Genomic DNA, 20,770 nt, shown 5'->3' on the forward strand with positions numbered 1-20,770 from the left:
TGGTGTGCATTGATGTCTCAAACAGATTAAATAAAATGTCAAGGAAAACCTCAGCAAAACATGAGTACACAAAGGAGGAGAGGGGATACTGTCGGTATTTATCTTTCAGGATCCGGAGGGGGGTGTGATTCACAGTGGATAAAACTAAAGAGGTGTTGATTAAGAGAGAAGAGGAGAGGGAGTGTGCATGGGAGGACGAAAATAGGAGAAATTTCGAGTGCAGATTGTAGGCATGTATACTGGGATGTAAAAGGAAAAGGACAAGAGGGAAGATTTTGGTGGTGGCCTGTGGTGATATGGACCAGAAGGTGCAAACATGGGCCCCGTCTCTGTGGATCAGGTTGTGTGTGTGACGCACTCAGAGACAGTGAGACTCACAGACGTGCACACATTTGTACCCTGAGATGAAAAGCCAGCCGGACATTTGACCGTGAGCAGCGACGGGGGTCACATGCACAAACACAAGTCCAAGAATAGACTCTAAACACTGGGGAAGAAAATAACCCAGTAACAGCGGATGTGGCATGTGTGTGTGAGGGAGAGCAAGAGAGAGGCAGATTTGGGCGTTTTTCATGTGTTTTTCATGTGTGTTTGTGCTATATATTTATTTATAGGGTTAACTAGGCTTATAAATAAGCAAAAGCAGTTACTTTTTTAAGTCTTTCTTTCATCCCTGGCTATAATGAATCCCGTTTAATATCAATTAAATCTTTCAAGTTGTGATTTTACTGTTGTTCCCACTAATTTTCCTTCAGTTGAGGTTGTGTGCAGCCTCAAGTTTAATAGGAGGGAGAGGGAGGAGAGTTGAGGGAGAGGTGAGGGGAGTCCAGTTTTATGGGCTTGTTTGTATGTAGGGTTGTAAATACCCCCCTAACAGGCTTAAAGTGACAGCTGGTCCCGCAGACCGCCATACCCGGTCCTGCTGAAACTGTACTGTATACGGTAAAACATTTAGAAACCAAATGATTAAGATGATTTATTTCACTTCTCAAATTCAAAACTATGGTTTAGATGACATCGTCTCCGTCTTTTATGGCTTTCAATAAAAACCCGCAAGGCCTGGCGTGCCAGTTTATGAGTAGTCCCCATGTAAGACAACAAGAAGCAGACTGAGTCAGGGTCCTAGAGGTAGATGGAAACCACTAACAGTAGGGAGGATTTAGATTACTGTTGGGACGACTTAGACCAAATTTGCCACATCAGCATATATCATGGAAATCCTGATTAGAGGGTTGGTGAGGCCCGATGGTCAGCAAAAAGCATGTAGCGTGAAGTGTTAAGCAAGTCTTACTAACCTCAGTCTTGAAGACTTAGTAGAGATACTGTATCTGCCACATGTTGTTGTTGTTTTATCAAAGGGTATTAAAGGAAAAGTATGATTAAAACAGTCAATTAACAGAAGATGTGTCATTTTTTTCCAAGCGAATACGTCAAACATTCCCTAATTCCAGTTTGTCTAATGTGAGGATTTGCTGCTTTTTCTCATTGAATATCTTCTTGTTACATACTGGTGCTGAACTGGGGAGTAGCTTTCCATTAAATATGAAGTTGATATAAATAAGAGGGACTTTCAGAAGACAGGTCAGAGCTTTTTTGTGGAATAAGGTGATGGCTTATTAATGAAATTGGACTGAAATTGCTATTTAACTGTTTTTGCTGTGTATGTATTTTTTGTTTAGTTTGCACTTATTTAGTAAGATTGTAGTCTTACTGTTTAATTGTGTGTCTTTTCACATTTTGGGACCAAGTGTTCTCATTTTAACATGTTATCCCTTGGATTGGCTTTTTTTTTTTCAGCCCCTGGGTCTCCTAAAAATTATGTTCACATACAACTAAACTGGATTGTCCTGGATTAAGGTCACAGTTTCAAACACATAGTTAATGTTGTAAATTGAAAAAAAACAACAACAAAAAAAGCAACCAAACTAATTTGTTAGGTTTAGTTAAACAACATCATGGTTTGGCTTTAAATCACTACGTCTGCTATGATATTTCAGCCATGGACGTTGACTTTCAGTTTCACGCGGGACACCAACAGCGGTCTCTTGGGTGGAAGTCCACCACCCCGACTTCCTCCCTACTCAGACTTCTGTTGTATGGGAACGTCATTTTGAGGTAGACAAGGTTGTTGTTGTTTTTTTAGATCCATAAATAAATCAAAATGGCTTTTTTCTGACTCTTATAATATAACAATCAATTGGTTAATTGAGAAAATAATCAGTATTTATAATGAAAATAATCATATGCAGCTCTATCTTGATGGCATTCATCTGCTCTGGCTCAAACTGACGTGATTGGTCGAGATGTTGAAGCTGCAGAAGGGATGACGAACGTGTGAGATGGGTTGCGCCACAAAGTCCTGATTTAGATGTGGTTCTGTGTGTGTGCATTCGGCGTACTCGTGTGCATGGCGGCGAGATAAGGAGGGGTGAGTCAGTGGTGGTTCGGAACACGATGACTCTCCTCACCTTCTCTGTGACGATGGGGCCATGGCGACAGGGGTTTGCGGTTAGAAACCCTAATCTGCTCCTCATGTGACCCTCTGATGGACAGGGACAGCAGTCCACACACACACACTCACACACACACACACACACACACACACACACACACACACACACACAGACAGACAGCTCTCAGACTAGTTAGTCTAGCTTCGGCTCTCCAGTCTAAACATGCTCTTATATGGATTTCTGTTAAAATATGGAGATCTCCACTCTTTCTTTCTTTATAAACACATAATCCTGCTGCCTACATGTAACTTCACAGTGAGAACAAACATGTCTGAAAGATGGTATGTTTTGACGTCCAGAAGACGTCTTTAAGGGGAGCGGGAAAGAAAGTTTTTTTATATGTCTTCTCGTGACACTGAGACGTCTTTAAGAGGCTACTTTTGGACGTCCAGACTACATTTCCAGGGAGGCCGGAGGTGTTTAAGATGTGAACTCTAGACATTCTTTAAGACAGTCATCAGTATTTTATATACTTGCTATGTTCCAGCTGTCCTTCTTCATTAAAAATCGAAACTCCATCTGATATGGTGTAAAAACTAGAAATATCCTTCTTATGGATAGCGTCCAAATCCATGACTAAAAACAACAGACAAAAAAGTTTCCTGAAATATTTTCAACCTTGTGACGAATAAACAACACGAAAATGTGAAATACTCGCCTGTGAATATTATATGTCTAGGGCTTTTATTGTGAAAGGTAAGAACGGAAGGAGTGGATTTGGTCTGCGCTGCCTCTGTCAAGGTGAAGGTCAAGGAGTAATAAAGTTTGTCGTCTTGGTTCGGACCAGTGTTCGGACTATGGAGCCTCTAAGTTGTTGTTTTATAAAGATCGTGTCTAGAAGGTAACCTCCAAGCTGCGAAAATGTGCAAAAACACTCGCAAGACTCGCTGCCCGACGACCTATCCTAACCATTCGAGGTCAATGCCTAACCTTAACCATCTCGCAAGAGTTTCACAACTTGGGGGTTACCTTCTAGACACAACGTTTTATAAATATAGGCACAACTCAACCCGTTCTGCACAGCGTGATTGGTTGATGCTTTTATTTGCGGTGCGAAAACCCCCAAAAATCGTCCTTGTGAAAGTATTCATGACAAAAACAACAGTTTGAAAAAATATAATGATGATAATGCACAGAAAAAAAACATTCCTTAGAGCCTGACTTTAAATCTACCCTTATTAAAAGAACACAATTTATTTGAAAGCCGCCTTATTACCCGCATAATTATATTAATCGGCATATTATTAATAACCTTTATGTTTATGTAAAGATGAGGAAATAGATGCAAGGGAAGAAGAACAGGAAAACAAACTGCCTCTGTTCTCCTTGAAGGCAGGTTTTTATGTAGTTTGCAGCTTTGATTTTGGACCTCTTGCATTTTATCAGTTCAATAACTATGAGAAAGTGATTGGAAATCATACAGCAGGCAGTCGTCAAAATCTGTCATGGCGATGTCTGCTCGATCTCCTCTCTCTCTCTCTCTTTCTCCTCTGTCTGAGTCACCCTCGGTAGTTTCTCTCTGTGTGTTTGTGTACAAACATCATGCTGTCATTTCACAGCCTGTCATGCCAAACTTGACACACTTCGCCATACATCTCGACTTAACTGGCTGCACCGCCGATGTGTCCCACCATCAGCTGCTTGTTGGCAGATCCATCATCTTGTCACTTCATTTCCACGGGTGTTGCAGTTTGTTTTCAGTGAGTGTGTGAGTGAGTCTGTGTATCGCAGTGCACGTTACTTCTGAATGATGTCTGTTAGTGTAAAAAAAACACTGCGGTATCTGGGGAATGTCTGAGTCCAGAACGTTTTGGAACAAGCCATTCAGCTCTGACCAGCAGTGGGTCTGGGACATGGTCTGGTTCTGGCTCCATGCGGTCTAGTCTTGGTCTACTTCTCTTCCTTTTTGGGCTCTAAGTGCGCCTGAACACTCAACACCTCATTATTAATTGTGTTGTTCACCCCGTTTAATTTGTCATATTAGCTATTTTTGTACCGCTGATAAATCTTTACTAGATTACACTCCTCTGCTGTTAAACATATTTATTCTCAATGGGATTGGCTTTGCTATTTTTCCAATAGGCCTATATTTGGTTAAGTGTTTTTTACATCTGTTTTATGCGGATAATATAATAAGAGTGCTGCAGGGATGACGTATTTTTGTAGGCCAACCAGGAAGTTGTCATCGCCCTGGTTCCCTCGACAAAACGCCAATGTGATTTTTCCATTGGGTTTTGGATTATTGCAAAAAATAAACTCTGTGTCAAACAAACGTTTATGATACTTCCAAGTTTTTTTCCGCAAGTCACAAATGAACAACACTTTTATGATTTTTGAAGTGTGAATGCAACGCCAGAAGTAAAAAGCTAAAGTTAGGCTAAAAACGAAGTACACCACGGTCACATAAACGCGAGTTTACACAACGAGGCTGTAAAGACGGATGACTCAGCATGATGACGTTTAGTAGTCTCATTTAGCCACTTGTTAGCAACCATCTTTATTAAGACACGTTAAGGCTTCAAAATTCACGAGTGGGATATTTACTGATGAATTTTATATCGTAGGACAAAACGTTAAAATCTCTTCAGCATGTGTTAACCACAGACCTTATTTCAGACATCTAACTAAAAAAACATTCAACAAACCCATCGACTTCCAGACGAGGGAACTGGAAGTGTTTCCAGGTTTTAGGACTCATTCCTGCAGTACTCTATATACTGTATGTCAGACCGAACTGTCAGTGGTCAAGTTGCATTGTGGGTAATGTAAGCTTTCCTTGCCAGGTTTTGACAGGGAAGAAAAATGCATTTAATAAAAGAAATTATATTTCTGGTCGATTTTTATCTTTTTTCCCCCCATAATCTGTCCATCGTGAGTCTGACAGTGTTATAAGAGTGAAAATTGGTGGCGTCCTCTTTTAAAGGACGACGGGGATCAGATTTTGAGATCCTGAACGGAAACAGGTTTATTGAAGTATACACTGATAAACCAACTGATCCGTGACTGATCTGTTAAAATGCACTCTTATGAATATCAATAGCGAGGAAGCTCTCAGTGCATCACTGATTTATTGCACTGATTAACGCTTCGGCTCATTGACTTTGCTCCAAACACGGAGCCATTTCCTTCCTGCTTTATTTCCTCAGGTTCAGTGTGCGGTTTTCGACATGTGTGTGCGTTCAGCTGTCTGGTTTCTGGTTGGAAGTTGTTGGTGTAAGCTGGTTGCCTTTGGGTCGATACTGCATCGTAGGTAGGTGGTAGGAATAAACTGTTGACTGGCTGAATTCAGGTCAGCTGTCTTTGTACATTACATTAGATTTATTAGTGTGTCCTTTGTCTTCTGTGCCAGCGTGTGTGTTTATGTGGGTGTGTATGATGTTTGATTTTCATGTGCATTAGCAGAACACAGCCAAAAGCATGACATCACCCAAAATGTGCTTTTTAAATTAGCAGCAATGCAGAGAACGGGTCATAGGGAGCTGCAGGCGAGGCAGGATGGACAGATGTGTGTGTGTGTGTAGGTGTTTGTTTTTGTTTGTGTGTAGGTGTGTGCTTGTGCATGCTTGAATTAACGTGTATGAGCGTAGTGCAGAGGTGTGTTTGATTGTGTATGTTTGTATCTGCTACTGTGTGTGTGTGCACTCTTTGCTATTGTGTGTATGTGTTAGTCCTGGTTTGGATGTTTTGAAGCAGATGCCAGCTTTCATCATCGTCGTCTCATGTGGCCTACAGTGTTGCGTATTCACGGCATGTTTTTTCTGCCCTCTGCAGTGGAACGGCAGGATGTGTGTGTGTGTGTGTGTGTGTGTGTGTGTGTGTGTGTGTGTGTGTGTGTGATCAAGACTGTGTGTTAGCCTTATAAGGCCACGCTTTTTTAAACCGGGAAACATTTAAGGATAAGAAAAGACGTGAGTCACTGTTTTCCCTCATCTGCTCAGGAGCACAAAAACATCCTCTACGCTGCCCTATGAACACCTTCCCTGAGGGGATATACTCTGTGTGTGTGTGTGTGTCCGTGTGTCCTGTAGTCCTTGGGGTTGCTGTTTTGTTCCTAATGAGGTGGTGAGCTATTCACACTGCCCACTTTTCCCCCCCGAGAGATGTGAAGAGTGCTGGAGGAACAGCTGGTATAGCGCTGGAGTTTTAAGACTGTGGAGGAGCACTTGTGCCATCTCAGCCTGTAAAGTGGGAGCGTGCTGCCAGCTAGAGAAGAGGAGATAATGAAGAGAGGAAAGAGGAGAATAAAAGGGAAAGAGAAAGGCAGAAATGATGGACCGAGTGAGAGCGAGAGGAAGAGAGTATTCATTGTACTTACTGGAAACTGAACATGTTTTAGAAGAATGCTTTAGTTTGACGGTAATTTGCTATATTACAGACTATTACAGACAAACTCAAAGATGTATGTTCAGTGTCCAATGTGAAGGTATGTTAAATGTTGGGTTAGCCTGGCTTAGCTCAGTTTCAGTCAGAAACACGTGGAGGAACCGATCCTTCATAGTAAATGGCTACTGACTGCGAAGCATGAATAAAACAGCTGTCAGCTAATGCGAGCGTAATTTCACTAACTGACACTATGCTTTATTAATAAATGAAGGGTGCAACTAAGGATTCATTTCTGAATGAATCCATAAAACGATCGAAAGAAAGTGAAAAACGCTGTTATAGTTTCCCACAGCCCAATCAGATGTGTTCAGATAGCTTGTTTTATTCAACCAACAGTACAAAACCAGAAAATATTCAGTTGATGTACTGTATGACAAAGAAAAGCATCACATCCTGACATTTTAGATGCTGGAGGTGTAATGGTACATTGATCTGGATCGATTTAACAATTCAATGATTAACGAACCAATATCAACGATGCAAAGTGCAAACATTGATACATATCGTCATGTTTAAGATACGCCTTTATTTTGAAATTCTTAACTGATAAAAAAACATTTGCACAGAGAAATGGGGCACTTAGTGAACAACAGGAGGTCTACTTTTATGGTATTCTGCATACCTTGGTTGTAACGAGTGGTTAATTGAGTTACTGTTGCCTCTCTATCATCTCGAACCACTCTGCCCATTCTCCTCTGACCTCTGACATCAACAAGGCATTTCCGTCCACACAACTGCCGCTCACTGGATATGTTCTCTTGTTCGGACCATTCTCTGTAAACCCTAGAGATGGTTGTGCGTGAAAATCCCAGTAGATCAGCAGTTTTTAAAATACTCAGACCAGCCCGTCTGGCACCAACAACCATGCCACGTTCAAAGTCACTTAAATCCCCTTTCTTCCCCATTCTGATGCTCGGTTTGAACTTCAGCAAGTCGTCTTCACCACGTCTAGATGCCTAAATGCATTGAGTTGCTGCCATGTGATTGGCTGATTAGCTATTTGTGTTAACAAGCAATTGAACAGGTGTGCCTAATAAAGTGGCCGGTGAGTGTAAATGTAACTGATTGTGTTAAATATACTGTATATGAAACATGATATCGTTTCATATCGATCGCGGGCCCCTGAATTAAATCAAACAGTTAAATAGTTTTGTGGCAAACTTTGTCATATCAGCAAATATTGTATCTTTGTCCAAAGAATCGTTATAATATATTGTGATGAAACTGGTGGTTTACACCCCTACTAGATGCTGGTGCAAGCTCATTTTTGTCATTTTTACTTTAAGTGTTGATTATCAAAATAGTTGGCTATAATTTAAGCGACTAATTGTTGCAGCTCTAAATGGATGTCTATGGATCGTGTCGGACCTTCTCTAAACTGTAGGGAAATAGGCTGTTGTCTCTCTGCTGATGGTTTCCCCCACATAGGTAGCAATTATTATAATGGTCATCATTAGTTACACTAAAATCTTGAGGAGTATTGGAGCGATAGAGCCGGGCAATAATAACTTAATGTTATCATTTATCGACGTTCAATGGAATCTACCTCACACATGTTTTTAGTTTGGTCTGTGAAACACGTGTAACGTCCTGGTTGTTCAGTATGAAGCCATTTTCATCAGCAGAAATGCCTTTAAAGCCCACTGCTGCCTGCTGCGTTGACCTACAAAGACCGTTCGACTTTTGTTGCCTGGTAGGGAAAAGTAATAGAAAACAGATTAATCAACTTCTGTCATAACATTAAGATGAATACCAACTATACAAATATAAACCAATACTCTCTTTGTCCCGTGCTTCCTCTCTCTGTTTACATGAAAAATGCCTCCACAGTGATTTCTATAAAACTGTCCCTATGGGTCTGGACCTGTTCAGCCCTGACTGCTGCTCTGACCTATAAAGCCCAGTGATATTACTGTGGGATGTGCTCGATCAAGCCTGCAGACGGGGTTTCATCATGAACAGCTGTGTGTGTGTGTGTGGATGTGTGTGTGGATGTGTGTGTGTGGAGACACACACATACACACATACACACAGAGTGCAGTGATTTGTGCTCTGGGTCTCATCCAGACAATAAGTTTGGCAGACATAACTAGAGAACCCCCAAGTCTCTGCAGTCTCTCTCTCTACACACACACACACACACCATCACCCCTGTACATATTCAGTCTTAAACGTTTACCATCCATCGATGTAAGAAAATGGCTTTTTTATGCTTTCTACTGTTTGTAAAATCTAAACAAACACACATAATCTCTCTTACTTGAGGGCTTGAGAACACCATAACCGTCCCTTGATCCTTAATTGTGTCAGATATCCCCACTGATTCCTCTACTGCCTGTTTTGTTTTGGCCCGTGTACAGACGTCTGGTTTGCAGCTCCCTCCTCGTCTTTGTGAGGGACCTGGCAGGGCTTTTTTTTTGCAATCCAGGGCTCCAAAACTCCAGCTCTCCTTCTCAAGAAAGACTAATAGCTTTGTGCATCTGGTCAACATAAAACCTCCTGCTGTGTTTTAAATTACACATTTAACTTCAAGGTACTTTTTCTTTATTAGACAGTAGACAGGCAGAGAGGAAGATTGGGAGGGGATGATTGAAGGATTCAAACCTAAAGAGTTGTGAAGACGGGGTTTGTGCCTCCAAAACTCTCTGCAAACAGTTTGATTTCAGATTAAGAGAAAAAAACACCCGATTCGACTGTTATCAGGCCATTAAATAGGCGTTACCAGTTGCTGTAAGTACCATAAATCAAAAGGGGCCTACTACGTTGTAAAAGTGAAACTTAAAAGCAACACGTTCTAACACGGCATGAAACGCTACGTTTTTAACACAAACAGAGAAGAAGAAAAGGCTTCTTTAGGTTTAGGCAATAAAACTACAGCTTCTTTAGATTTAGTCAATAAAACTACAACTTCTTTAGGTTTACTACTACGTTGTGAAAGCGAAACTTAAAAGCAACACGTTCTAACACGTAAAAAACTGCATGAAACGCTACGTTTTGAACACAAACACAGAAGAAGAAAAGGCTTCTTTAAGTTTAGGCAATAAAACTACAACTTCTTTTAGGTTCAGGCAACATTGTTGGTTTCACAAGGGATGCAAACTCCAGTCTCCTGCTCGAAAACCCTGTGATTTCTGTCCCATCCATCATCCCCATCCTCCGCCCTTTATGAAGTTTCACGCTGTCTATACTACAGCGCCTGACTTCTGCTTCTGCTCCTGTCATAATTACTACGGTCGCTAGACGTCGCTGTCATGTTCTTTTATACCTTCTTTCGGTGGTCTACCATGTGAATAGATGATAAAACCTACTAGAGGGTGCAGAAGGCCCCTACTTACCCATATCTATAGGGCTTATAACAACTGATAACGCCGAAAAAACAACTGTATTTCAATTCCCTGCCGTAGTTTTACGGCTTTTCTCTTGTGCCGAATAGCTTCAGGTTGCAGTTTTTCACCTGCACAAGTCAGACAATTGTTTCTCTGATTGCCAGACAGGCCATCTTTTTCCCTCTTTTCCCAGTCTGACTTTCTCTGCAGCAGACGCAGAAAATGATGATGATAATTGTGAAAGCGCGGCTGAGGCCTGACGGGAACAGAGCTGTCTGCCAGAGTATCTTTCTATCTATCTGTCTGCACCACCTTGTGTCTCTCTGCCAGAAAATGACATCACAACAGTTGATTGATTCAGGCTGATGAACAAAAATAAATCGGACTCTATTTTCAAGAGAATATGACTGTGTAGTTTGTGTGTGTGTGTGTGTGGAGGAAAACAGGCAGAGTCAATAAATAATGCATGTGAGGATTACAGAGAAGAAGCAGAGAAGTGGGTCAGGACTGCAGTTAGCTCGTTGGACATTAGTTAAGATCACAGTGCGGGAGAAATAATGAAAGACAGACAGGCTAGATGGATGAAAGAAAGAAATGCTCTTATTAAATATTTGATCATTTATAACTGTTGAATATAAAAACTGCACATTGTAGTACAGTTTGCATGTGTTTTGTGTGCATTTCCTTATGAGTATGTGTGTTTCTCAGTGGGGAATAATATTGTATGAAGCCCAGTAATCCCTCTTTTGTTGCTACTGTTGTCCCCCATTGTCAAGCAGAAGTCAATACCCATGAAGCTGTTAGTCTCTCTTCTATTTAGTATTAGCATGGCATAGCAGAGCTCTCTGTTCTCTGTGTGATCGCAGCAGCAACACTGAGGTAGTGCATCAAGCTGTGTGTGTGTGTGTGTGTGTGTACAGTGAGAGGGCGAGTATAGACCTGTCCTCTCTCCCTCGGGGTATGTTTGGGGTTCCCTCTTCTTCACAAAGACCCACTTCCCCTCTGTGAGGCCCCCCTGGCCCCCAACACATGTTGCATGTATTCACGTGATCACAAAGTCGCACACAACCTCATTTTGTGCACATTTCATACACACACACACACATGCTCAGACATACTTTTGGTGGCTGGAGTGGAGGTTGTGACAGAAGTGGCCTCCGGTGATTTAGTGCTTCCTGGTGAAGGTCACATTGAAGGAAAGACTTTTTTAGATGGAGGAGAATGAAGAGAGAGAGGGAGGGAGAAAAGGCAAAGAAAGAAGGAGAGAGGATTGGGAGGAGAGAGGGGGGAAAGGTTGTCACAAATAACCTCAGGGAACACAATCTACCTCTTCTTGTTCTGCTTTTGAATCCATTCACACAGACAGAGAGCCATAAAAGAAATAGGAAGTGGAGGAAGCAAAGGATAAAGAGGACGGATAAGCATTCCACTGCAAATTGCATTACGGTGCCCTGAGCTAATAGATAACCTTCACTATGTACTTGGTCAATAATAGTAGTTTCAATCTGATGAAAATGTTTCGTTTTAGCAATGAAATAAAACATATTGCTACCTGTATTTAAAGTTAACCCATTTGTGCCCGCAAATGACATTTTTAATTTCCCTTGGTGGAAGAGTTCTCTGGGCTTGCCTCAGCCCAAATTTGAAGAAATTCTCAAAATTGGTTAAACCGCCTGAAAAGTGAGTTTTTCTTATCATATGTAGTATCTGTGCACATGGGACTACTGTTTTGTTATATTTAAGGAAAAAACAGTAGTCCCATGTACCCACAGACTAGATATAGTATGATAAGAAAATAGAGTTGTTTTCCGATATTGGAAATATGTCCGATACTGGCCAAAATTCGGGATCAGGGATCAAATAATAATAATAATAATAATAATAATAATAATAATAATAATAATAATAATAATAATAATAATAATAACTATAACTAAATATATTTTTTTATCACGCTGGTGCTGGATTGTTACTCAGTATTGGCCGATACCACAAGTTCAGGTATCGCAATCGGTATCGGGAAGGAAAAAATAGTATCGGAACATCTCTATAAGAAAACGGCTGTATTTCAGAAACTACAAGGAGCACATGGTATCTATGGACTCATAACAAGTTGAATATCAAAGATATGCATACATATGCAGTGCAAAAAGACATTTAATAAGCACAATGTTAGCATTTTTCCTCATTTTTCAAAAACCCTGACTTTGACTATTAATGAAAGTGTGATTTTTCATGTGATTTAAAAATTTCAAATTGTACTGTTAGATACTTGCTCAAAGTATGTCCGTACCAAATTTCAAGACTTTTGACCAATCAGAACAAATGTTGTGGCATTTTTCCTCATCATACTAAATATCTGGGGACACATGGGGTTAGTAGATTATGAGAGTTAGCACACGTTTATTTTTTGTCAGTTTTACTCTTATGTTATTTCAAGACCTCTTAAAAATAAACTCAAATTTTTTTCATAAAGACATTCCTGATTTCAGCTCGGCTTGTTGACGTTAAACTGAAAGCTGATACCTCCACGCATTCTCCGCTAACTCGCCCATAAAACAGCTCCAGAAAAAAACAAAACATCACTTAGCTGCCACTAAATCACAACGAAGGCTTGAAAAGACACCACAGAATGTGTGTTCACAAGTGAATCATCTTTTTCTGTAATGTGTGTCAGCGAGGCATGTGCTGGCATTCATGAGTGGGTGTATGTATGCGCGTGCATGTGCGTGTGTGTGTGTGTGTGTGTGTGGGTGGAGGTTGCTTGGTGTTATAAACACCAGTGGAGTTTGTTTACATGCTCGGTATCACTTGGGGAAGCTGTCGTTTACCGAGATGTACACACAGATATTAAGTGTGTGTACAGCGAAGAGGAAGGAGTTTGAGTGGACACGTTTGTGTGCATTACCATCCTATAATAGTCTATTTCTAACTGTCTGTCCAGATTTCAAGTGCAGCTTGCCAGGAAGTGTAATTTCCTGCTCGAGAGACTGATTCAGCAGCATCCAGCTGTTGTGTTTGTGTGGAGAGAAAGAAAGCGAGACAGAAGGATGAGGCGACCGCCTGTTTTTTCCATCCTTTAATAGTTGTTTTTCCAGGTGCCACAGACCCCCATCCTCACCTTGCCAGCCCCTCTCCCCCACAAGCCCACCAATCATTCCTCCCTCCTCTCCTCAGTTGCTCTTTTTCACACTTTTAAGTAGGAAACTCTGGCTCCTTAATGCCCCCGAGAACCCACGACGGATCATATGTCCGCGCTCTCAGTCAGTGTTGTTCTTTCTTCCTGTGGTTATGCTGAAAACCCTGCATCCCTCAGGTATGCAGTTCTGAACATATATAAACTATCAGCGGTGTCAAAAAATTCTTAAAATCAATTATTTGAGTACAAGACCCTGGCTTCTTTTCGGTTTTCTTTTTAAATCCTTTGTAGATTCACATTTGCACAGCAAATAAGTCTTACATACCCTGAGAGTTTCTCTAACTCCACAGTGTGTTTGTATAGTTGAGATTAAGCCTGAGGTTAGATTACGTGTGTGTGGTTGTGGCCAGAGTGGTGCCGTCTCACCGCAGTGTTACAGTTAATGTATATGCATGTATTTACAGTAAGTATGGGCATAAGGAGCTCTGAGGAATGTGTTGCCGCTGTGGTGGGGGAGGGAAACGGAGGGAGAAAGAGAAAAAGAAATTGAAACTGAGACGAGAAGTAAATTAAAAATGACTAAAAGTATTTGATAGAGGGGGAGAGAGAATGACAGAGAAACACAACAGAGAAAGAGAGGGAGATAGCCGAACTGTACAAGGTTTACTACACAGTGTGTTTACCCAGTCAGGCTCTGTTAGTTCCTGATACAGTATGTGGCACCTTGCTGGTATTTATATATTGCTTGACTTCTTTTACTGTACAAAGCTGCCTCTACTTTCAAATTTTCATTTAAAAAAGTTTGAAATCATAAGCTAAAGATGATCAAAATTGAAATCTATAAGTGCCTAACTTCTTTCCCACCGTCTTCTAGGGGTATAAGAAAATATCTTAAATATCGAGTGTTGTGATATTATGTTTTATAGTACTGTATCGGTTTTTGATTAATAGTTTACATGCAAAGATGAACTCGGTTAAAGGGATGTGCCTTCTCAAAGTAGTGCTACGATGTTGGATGTTACAGGGACTGGGATAAATGCAAATACAGATCCCACTGTTCTAATTGCATACAAAAGTAAACTATGTGTATGGTGGTGTGCTCTTTAAACTGACAATTTTCCTAAAATTAGATTTATATAATTGCAATATATTGAATCATAACCCCTGTATCATGATACGTATCATATCGCCAGATTCTTGCCAATACACAGCCCTACTGTCTTCTAGCTTTCGGTTGTAAAGATGTACCTTATAGGTGGATCTGTTGGTCCAAAAGAGCTCTGTGAGGAGCATTTGCTTTATTTAGGCTCGTAATAAAGGGAGCGGGGATGAAGCTCTTTGTTTGTTAAAGTGTACAGAGTTTGTGACGGCTCTTTATGGAAGTTGAATAGAATAAAACACAATAGAACAGAAAAATACATCTTTATTTACACCTTTACAGACATAATACAGGATTTGCTCTGGAGCACAGGCACAAAAAAAGGAAAAACAGGAATGGAAAGCAACAGGTGTTTTCCCCTTCCGACACACCTGCCTCTCTTTTACTGAGTCATGATTTGTCAGCGGGGTCAGACGAAAGTCTTTGTAGCTCTCCTGTGACCAGAGAGGGAGTCACATCTTGTTTTCTACTTTGCCCGTTTAACCTTCCACGCTTCAATGCCTCCCTTCCTCCCTTCCTTTTGATCTCTATGTGTGTGTATTTGATGTTGATGTGGCAGGAAGTTAAGTGCGGTTTGTGCAGGTTTTTTTTGATGAGTAAGCCCTCGCAAGCCCTCTTATCAGCTGTCATCTTGATGACAGCTGGAGGGAGATGTTGTTCATACACAACATATATATGCACTCACATTCACAATTATCCACTTCTTGATAACTGTCTTAATGATTTACTTTCTCTTCTTCTGTTTTCCTTTTCCCTCTTTTGCACCGTCCCTCCCTCCCTTCTCTGCTGACTCGCAGGTGGCGTCCTCCTGTCAGAAACACACACTCCCTCTGACACATGGCTGACAGCGGGAGACGGAAGGGGCGAGAGTGAGTACGGGACTGACTGAGATCCAGAAAGAAAGAGGCAGTCGGCCATCTGAGGTCGATCCGCCTGCTATTCTGCAGCTGCGTTGGAGTCAGCGAACGGTTCTCGGCTCCGTCAGGACTTCGCAAACCACGGAGTGGGATAAGGGGGTTCTCCCTACGTTTCGTTGCCTCGGGGAACGAGCCTCGACTGGGGCGATGTTAAGGCCTCGCTGGCCTCGGATTAGGCCCCTGGGGCTGCTTCTTCGGAGGGATGGGTGATACCCCAGCTGGATCTTCCGCTGTCGCCATCTTCCACAGCTGTCATTAGTGGCTAATGAGCTGCTGCTAGAGAGGAAACGAAGAGGGTGCCTGTGGAGAGAGGAGGAACCTCACAGCTGTTATTAAGAGGCCCAGAGCTCTCAGACAAGGAATTCTTCCTTCTTTCTTTCCCTGCAAGAACGTGAAACCCTTTAAAGCTGTTTCGGATGCAATCATGAAAGGATATCGAATTTGGAAGTCATTGTTTTAGACATTTGTTTTTCAGGTGTTTTTTGTTTATAATACAGTATTGGCATAGTCCATCCACTTTTTTGTTAAAGCTATATTGTTTTTTACACTTTGATATTATTTTGACCGTCCTATGCCCTGAGGGACATCGGTCGCCATGGCAGCAGCCTATCGTGTCGTGGTGAGCAGTGTGAGCTGCTACAACAGTGTGGTAGTGGACCGGCGCACTCACTCCCATGCCGTGCACTACTGCTCGGGGCCGTGTGGGGCGCTGTCCCAGGGATTAGACTGTACCGTCGCACACCGCGGCCAATGCTCCGAGCTGCTCGTTGCACCCGACGCTGCATACACTGACCCAAACAGCTCGCTCATACACTCCCATCACATGATCACTCAACAGCTTCCCAACCATGGTAAAATGACTGTTACTATGGATACTAGCTATAATGGTGGTATAGAGAGGGCGGACAGCAGTGGCAATTTGTCTATAGGGGAGGACAGCCCCACATGGCGTGGTAAAAAGGCCCCCACTGCCAGTGGATCGACTGGGAACCTGAGCTCCTCTGGCAGTCTGAAGGACATCACCGAAGAGGCCATCAACCTGGCCAGTGGTAAGCTCAAAGAGTTTTCCTTTGACAAGCTCCGCCTCTCTTCCTCCAGCCACGTCACCTTCCGGAAAGGTCGTAAGGTCCGTCCCGACTCTCTCAGCCGCCGCTCCACTGACCTGGAGATCATCTACGGCCACTTCAGCTCCAACATCACCACAAACGGAACTACTAATGGCATGACAAATGGCACGGGCACGCCTAATGATGAGAACCTGCCACCGTTTGTGCCAGGGAAGGTAGCAATCCTGGAAGAGACGAAGCTAAAGGGAAGCACAGCCATCTTGTCAGCCATCACCAAAGTGGGTGGTGGATCGACAGGCAGCCTATCGAGTATGGGTGCTTTGGACCAAAGTCTGAACACAATGGCCTCCCTGTACCGCAACACCCTGGGAGAGGAGAACCTGATCGCCCGTCTCCTGGAGAAGACGCGAGCGGAGGCAGGCTCGGGCGGGGAGGACATCCGCGCCTGCCTTGACATCCTGCTCAAATGCTCTGAAGACTTAAAGAAATGCACCGACATCATCAAGCAGTGCATCAGACACAAAGCTGGTGGAGGGCCAGAGGATGGAGCAGCCAGTCCTGACAGCGTGTATCGGGCCGTGATGACCCGACTCAGCTCCTATTTGAAGAGATTACCTCTGGAGCTGGAGGGAATTGGAAGTTTGGGAGGCAGTGGGCAGGGGGGTCAGGGCGCACCTGGAAGTGGACACAGCGATCTGGCCGAGCTGGTCAACACTCTTCACTCCATCCAGCAGGGGCCGTACTCTCCAATATTTGGCAACGAGCAACCTCCTCGCTACGAGGACGTGGTGTTGTCACCTCCCCTCCCAAAGACTGTTTCTCATTCAGCATCGTCTACTCCCTCCTCCTCATCCTCTTTGAAATCAGACTCCATCCATACAAAACCAATCCAAAGTTCCCCGTCCAGAGCCACTCCACTAACCAATGGACTACCGCATCCTTCTTCTATCACGCAACACACACTCTCTCCCCCATCTGTCATATGCTCTCCATCCGGCTCCTCTCCAACACACTCCCCTTCCCCTCTTCGCACCTCCCCGACACCACCGTATGCACACACTCCTCCAGCATCCCCCATGGAGACTCTTTATATCGAGGAGGAGGAAGCAGATGTGGGAAAGACACCGGAACAAATCTCACACACTCCAACCAGAGGGGTGAATGCTACCCAGAACAAAAATGGGATAACGTTGGGTCAACACATGCACCTGTCCCATCCACACACGCTCCATAACTCTTCAAATGCTTTGCCGGCTAGCACCGGCTATAGCCCCGCGTGGCCTTCCTCTGCCTCACTAACAGTCTCAGCACCCAAAGCGGTCTCACACAGGAATGATGACATTGACAAACTGCTGATGGACTTGGAGAATCTGTCTCAGAGTATGAGCCACCCCAGAAACACAGAGCCTCCACTTCCAGCCAAAACCAGGAAGAGGGAAGGAGTCACTTCCAGTGAGGCCTTTACTCAGCCTAAAATGGCCCAGTTCCAAGTCCAGAAGCCAGCCAACCACCTAGCCATGAATGGCCCTACGTCCAGGAGTCTCACTCCCCCCCGGGGAGAGAACAGTGACGCTGTGGTGGGAGAGGAGGAGGATGGGGCACTGCTGCTGAGGATCCTGGAGAGCATTGAGAGTTTTGCCCAGGAGCTGGTGGATTCGGGGGCGGGGAGCACGGGGAGTGCTGAGAGGAAATGTGGGAAAGAGCGGGAGGTGATGAGGCTCCTGCAGGATACACTGGCCACCACTGGCAGGGCTGATACCCCTGTGGAGAGCATAAGCCCACCAGCTGCTCCCACTGCTCAGTCCATGCACACACAGATCCCAGCTATACCACCAAAACACTCCCTGGCAAATACACCTGCGGTTTCACCTGCACCAACACCTGTAACTGCAGTATCTGAAGCTGCGTGCATTGCTACACCCGAAGCTGCCCCCAAACCTCTGCCTACACCCATACCTGAGCCTACAACTGCGGCTACAGATAAAGTTACAGAAGCCTCCACGGGTGGGACTGATCCAACATCCATCCCTGTCCCTGTAACGCCTACACCTGCGAGCTTGCATTCCTCCACACATTCAGGTGAACCCACACCTGTGGCTGCGCCTGAAGCTCCGGCCCCTGTTGCCATCCCAACTGTGGTCGCCGCAAGAGATGCTGCTGTTGCCGTTGGCGACCCTGCTGCTGTGAGAGACACTGGCTCAACCCTCCTCATCCAGCAGACTCCAGAGGTGATCAGGGTAAGTCAAAGACGCACCTTCATATTAAAACTGCTGACAAATGCACAAGCTAATGGACAGCCAGAGACACAACCTAACATTACAGTTTCACACTGTTACAGCTGTATAAACACACCACGTGAGATTTTAGCACATTCAGTTATTTAAAACTCCTCCAGGAAATGGAGGAATAGGAATTTCTGGGGTTTAAATCATGTCATGTCAGCAAACTGCACATCTCAGACCTGAATTATCATTCTTTGTGTCTGGTGAAAAACAAAATCAGTCATTATTGAGTCCAACTTTCTCTGGCTTAAACACTAGCTTGCTGCTTTGTGGAAGACAATGTCACTTCTTGTATTTGGAGTATGGAGCCATACAAATCTATTGTAAATCAGTGTCTCAGATAGAGTGGATTATCTTTATTCAACTCCCTTGGAGGATATTTGCATTCTGTGCAGGTTTGGTTTTATTCACGTTCACTGTAGTTGCACATAGTAAATATGTTTAATATTTAGGGCTGGCAAAGTTAACGTGATAATGTCATACTGACTTGTTGGGAAGGAGGCTAAATAACGCTCCAAACTTGATCCCTTGACCTATGACCTCAACATATGTGAATGAAAATGGGTTCTGTGGGTACCCACCTTTACAAACATGCCCACTTTATGATTATCACATGCAGTTTTAGGCAAGTCATTGTCAAGTCAGCACACTGACACACTGACAGCTGTTGTTGTCTGTTGGGCTTGAGTTTGCCATGTCATGATTTGAGCATTTTGTTTATGCTAAATGCAGTACCTGTGAGGGTTTCTGGACAATATTTGTCATTGTTTTGTGTTGTTTATTGATTTCCAATAATAGATATATACATACATTTGCATAAAGCAGTATATTTGCCCAGTCCCATGTTGATAAGAGTATTAAATACTTAAAAATTCTCCCTTTAAGGTGCATTTTGAACAGATAAAAAATTAGCGATTACTTTGCGATTAATCGTGATTAACTATTTTAATCGTTTTCCAACCCTATTACATCATGTCAAATGTTGAGTAAACTGATGATGGATCATAATACACAGCAACATCATCTAAATATGTATCTTAACTGTTTTCTGTTGCCATGGTGTCAAAAGCAGATAGACAGGCAGTAAGTGACGGTCATACAGGAGCCAAGAAACAGTGATTGACAGCATTAAACTGCGAATAGACTATTTAAAAGAAAGAAAGCCTCTATTGCTTTCAGTACATGTCGTATTAAACGCCCAGGCGAGGATTTTATCGCTGTGACACAACGGTGTTGATGCCACTGTAATTGATGGGCCGTGATGAATAGTATTCATTAGCTGCGATGAACACGCTGATACAGTTTCCCTATCTGGGCTCGAATAAAAAAGGCTGGTGGAACAGAACAGCTCATTGTGTTAGGAGTGGCTCTTTGTTGACTTTTCCTGGTTTCTAACTTGTGTTTTGTAACGTGAACGTGTATATGTGAGTGTGTGTGTGTGCAGGCATGTGTGTGTGCTGGCTCTCCTTTCCACCCTGGGGAATATTTAAGGTAATTTAGGGTTGCGCTACCGAGAGAGAGCGAGGCAAGTGGAGCGTGTGTTTATATGTGTGTGTGACTCTGCCGTGAATAAACATAGAAGGGGGGGTTTACCTCAGCTTGTCTCTGATGTGGGCGTTCAGCAACACATTGTGGATTTAGGTAATTATCTATGACAGACAAACACACATTATTAACACCGGCTGCCTCACATCCTGATTTGTTTTCTCCTTTCTTTAAAAATATCTTTGCTCTCCCATCATCCCTCCTTCTCCTCACCAGTCTGCTGTAAGTGTGTGTTTATTTACTGAGCTGTGTAACCTTATGCCCTGCAGATATGTAGGGCACCTATTTATGAGGTTACCATGGTAGCTGCCACAGTCGGAACAGAACAGCCAGCAACCGAACACATCATTACACGATCTTATTCCTCCTCCGTCCTCTGTCTGCCTATCCATCCCTCCTTCCTCTCTGCCTCCACATTTCTTTTAATCTCTTGCCCATC

At 43.2% G+C, this 20,770-nt stretch overlaps 1 protein-coding gene across 6 annotated transcripts in view; it reads left to right on the plus strand.

The window, feature by feature from the left end:
- ppp2r3a (protein phosphatase 2, regulatory subunit B'', alpha) overlaps positions 1-20,770 on the plus strand; it is a 73,183-nt gene that overhangs the window by 25,151 nt on the left and 27,262 nt on the right. For all 6 annotated transcript variants that reach the window (XM_074661449.1, XM_074661450.1, XM_074661448.1 and 3 more), the window contains one exon: positions 15,318-18,741. In XM_074661449.1, the coding sequence (XP_074517550.1) occupies positions 16,033-18,741 (2,709 nt within the window). In that variant the 5' untranslated portion in view covers positions 15,318-16,032. The remainder of the gene's footprint in view (positions 1-15,317; positions 18,742-20,770) is intronic.

The sequence above is a fragment of the Sebastes fasciatus genome, chromosome 15 (genome assembly GCF_043250625.1).
Source record: "Sebastes fasciatus isolate fSebFas1 chromosome 15, fSebFas1.pri, whole genome shotgun sequence".
Lineage (NCBI taxonomy): Eukaryota > Metazoa > Chordata > Actinopteri > Perciformes > Sebastidae > Sebastes > Sebastes fasciatus.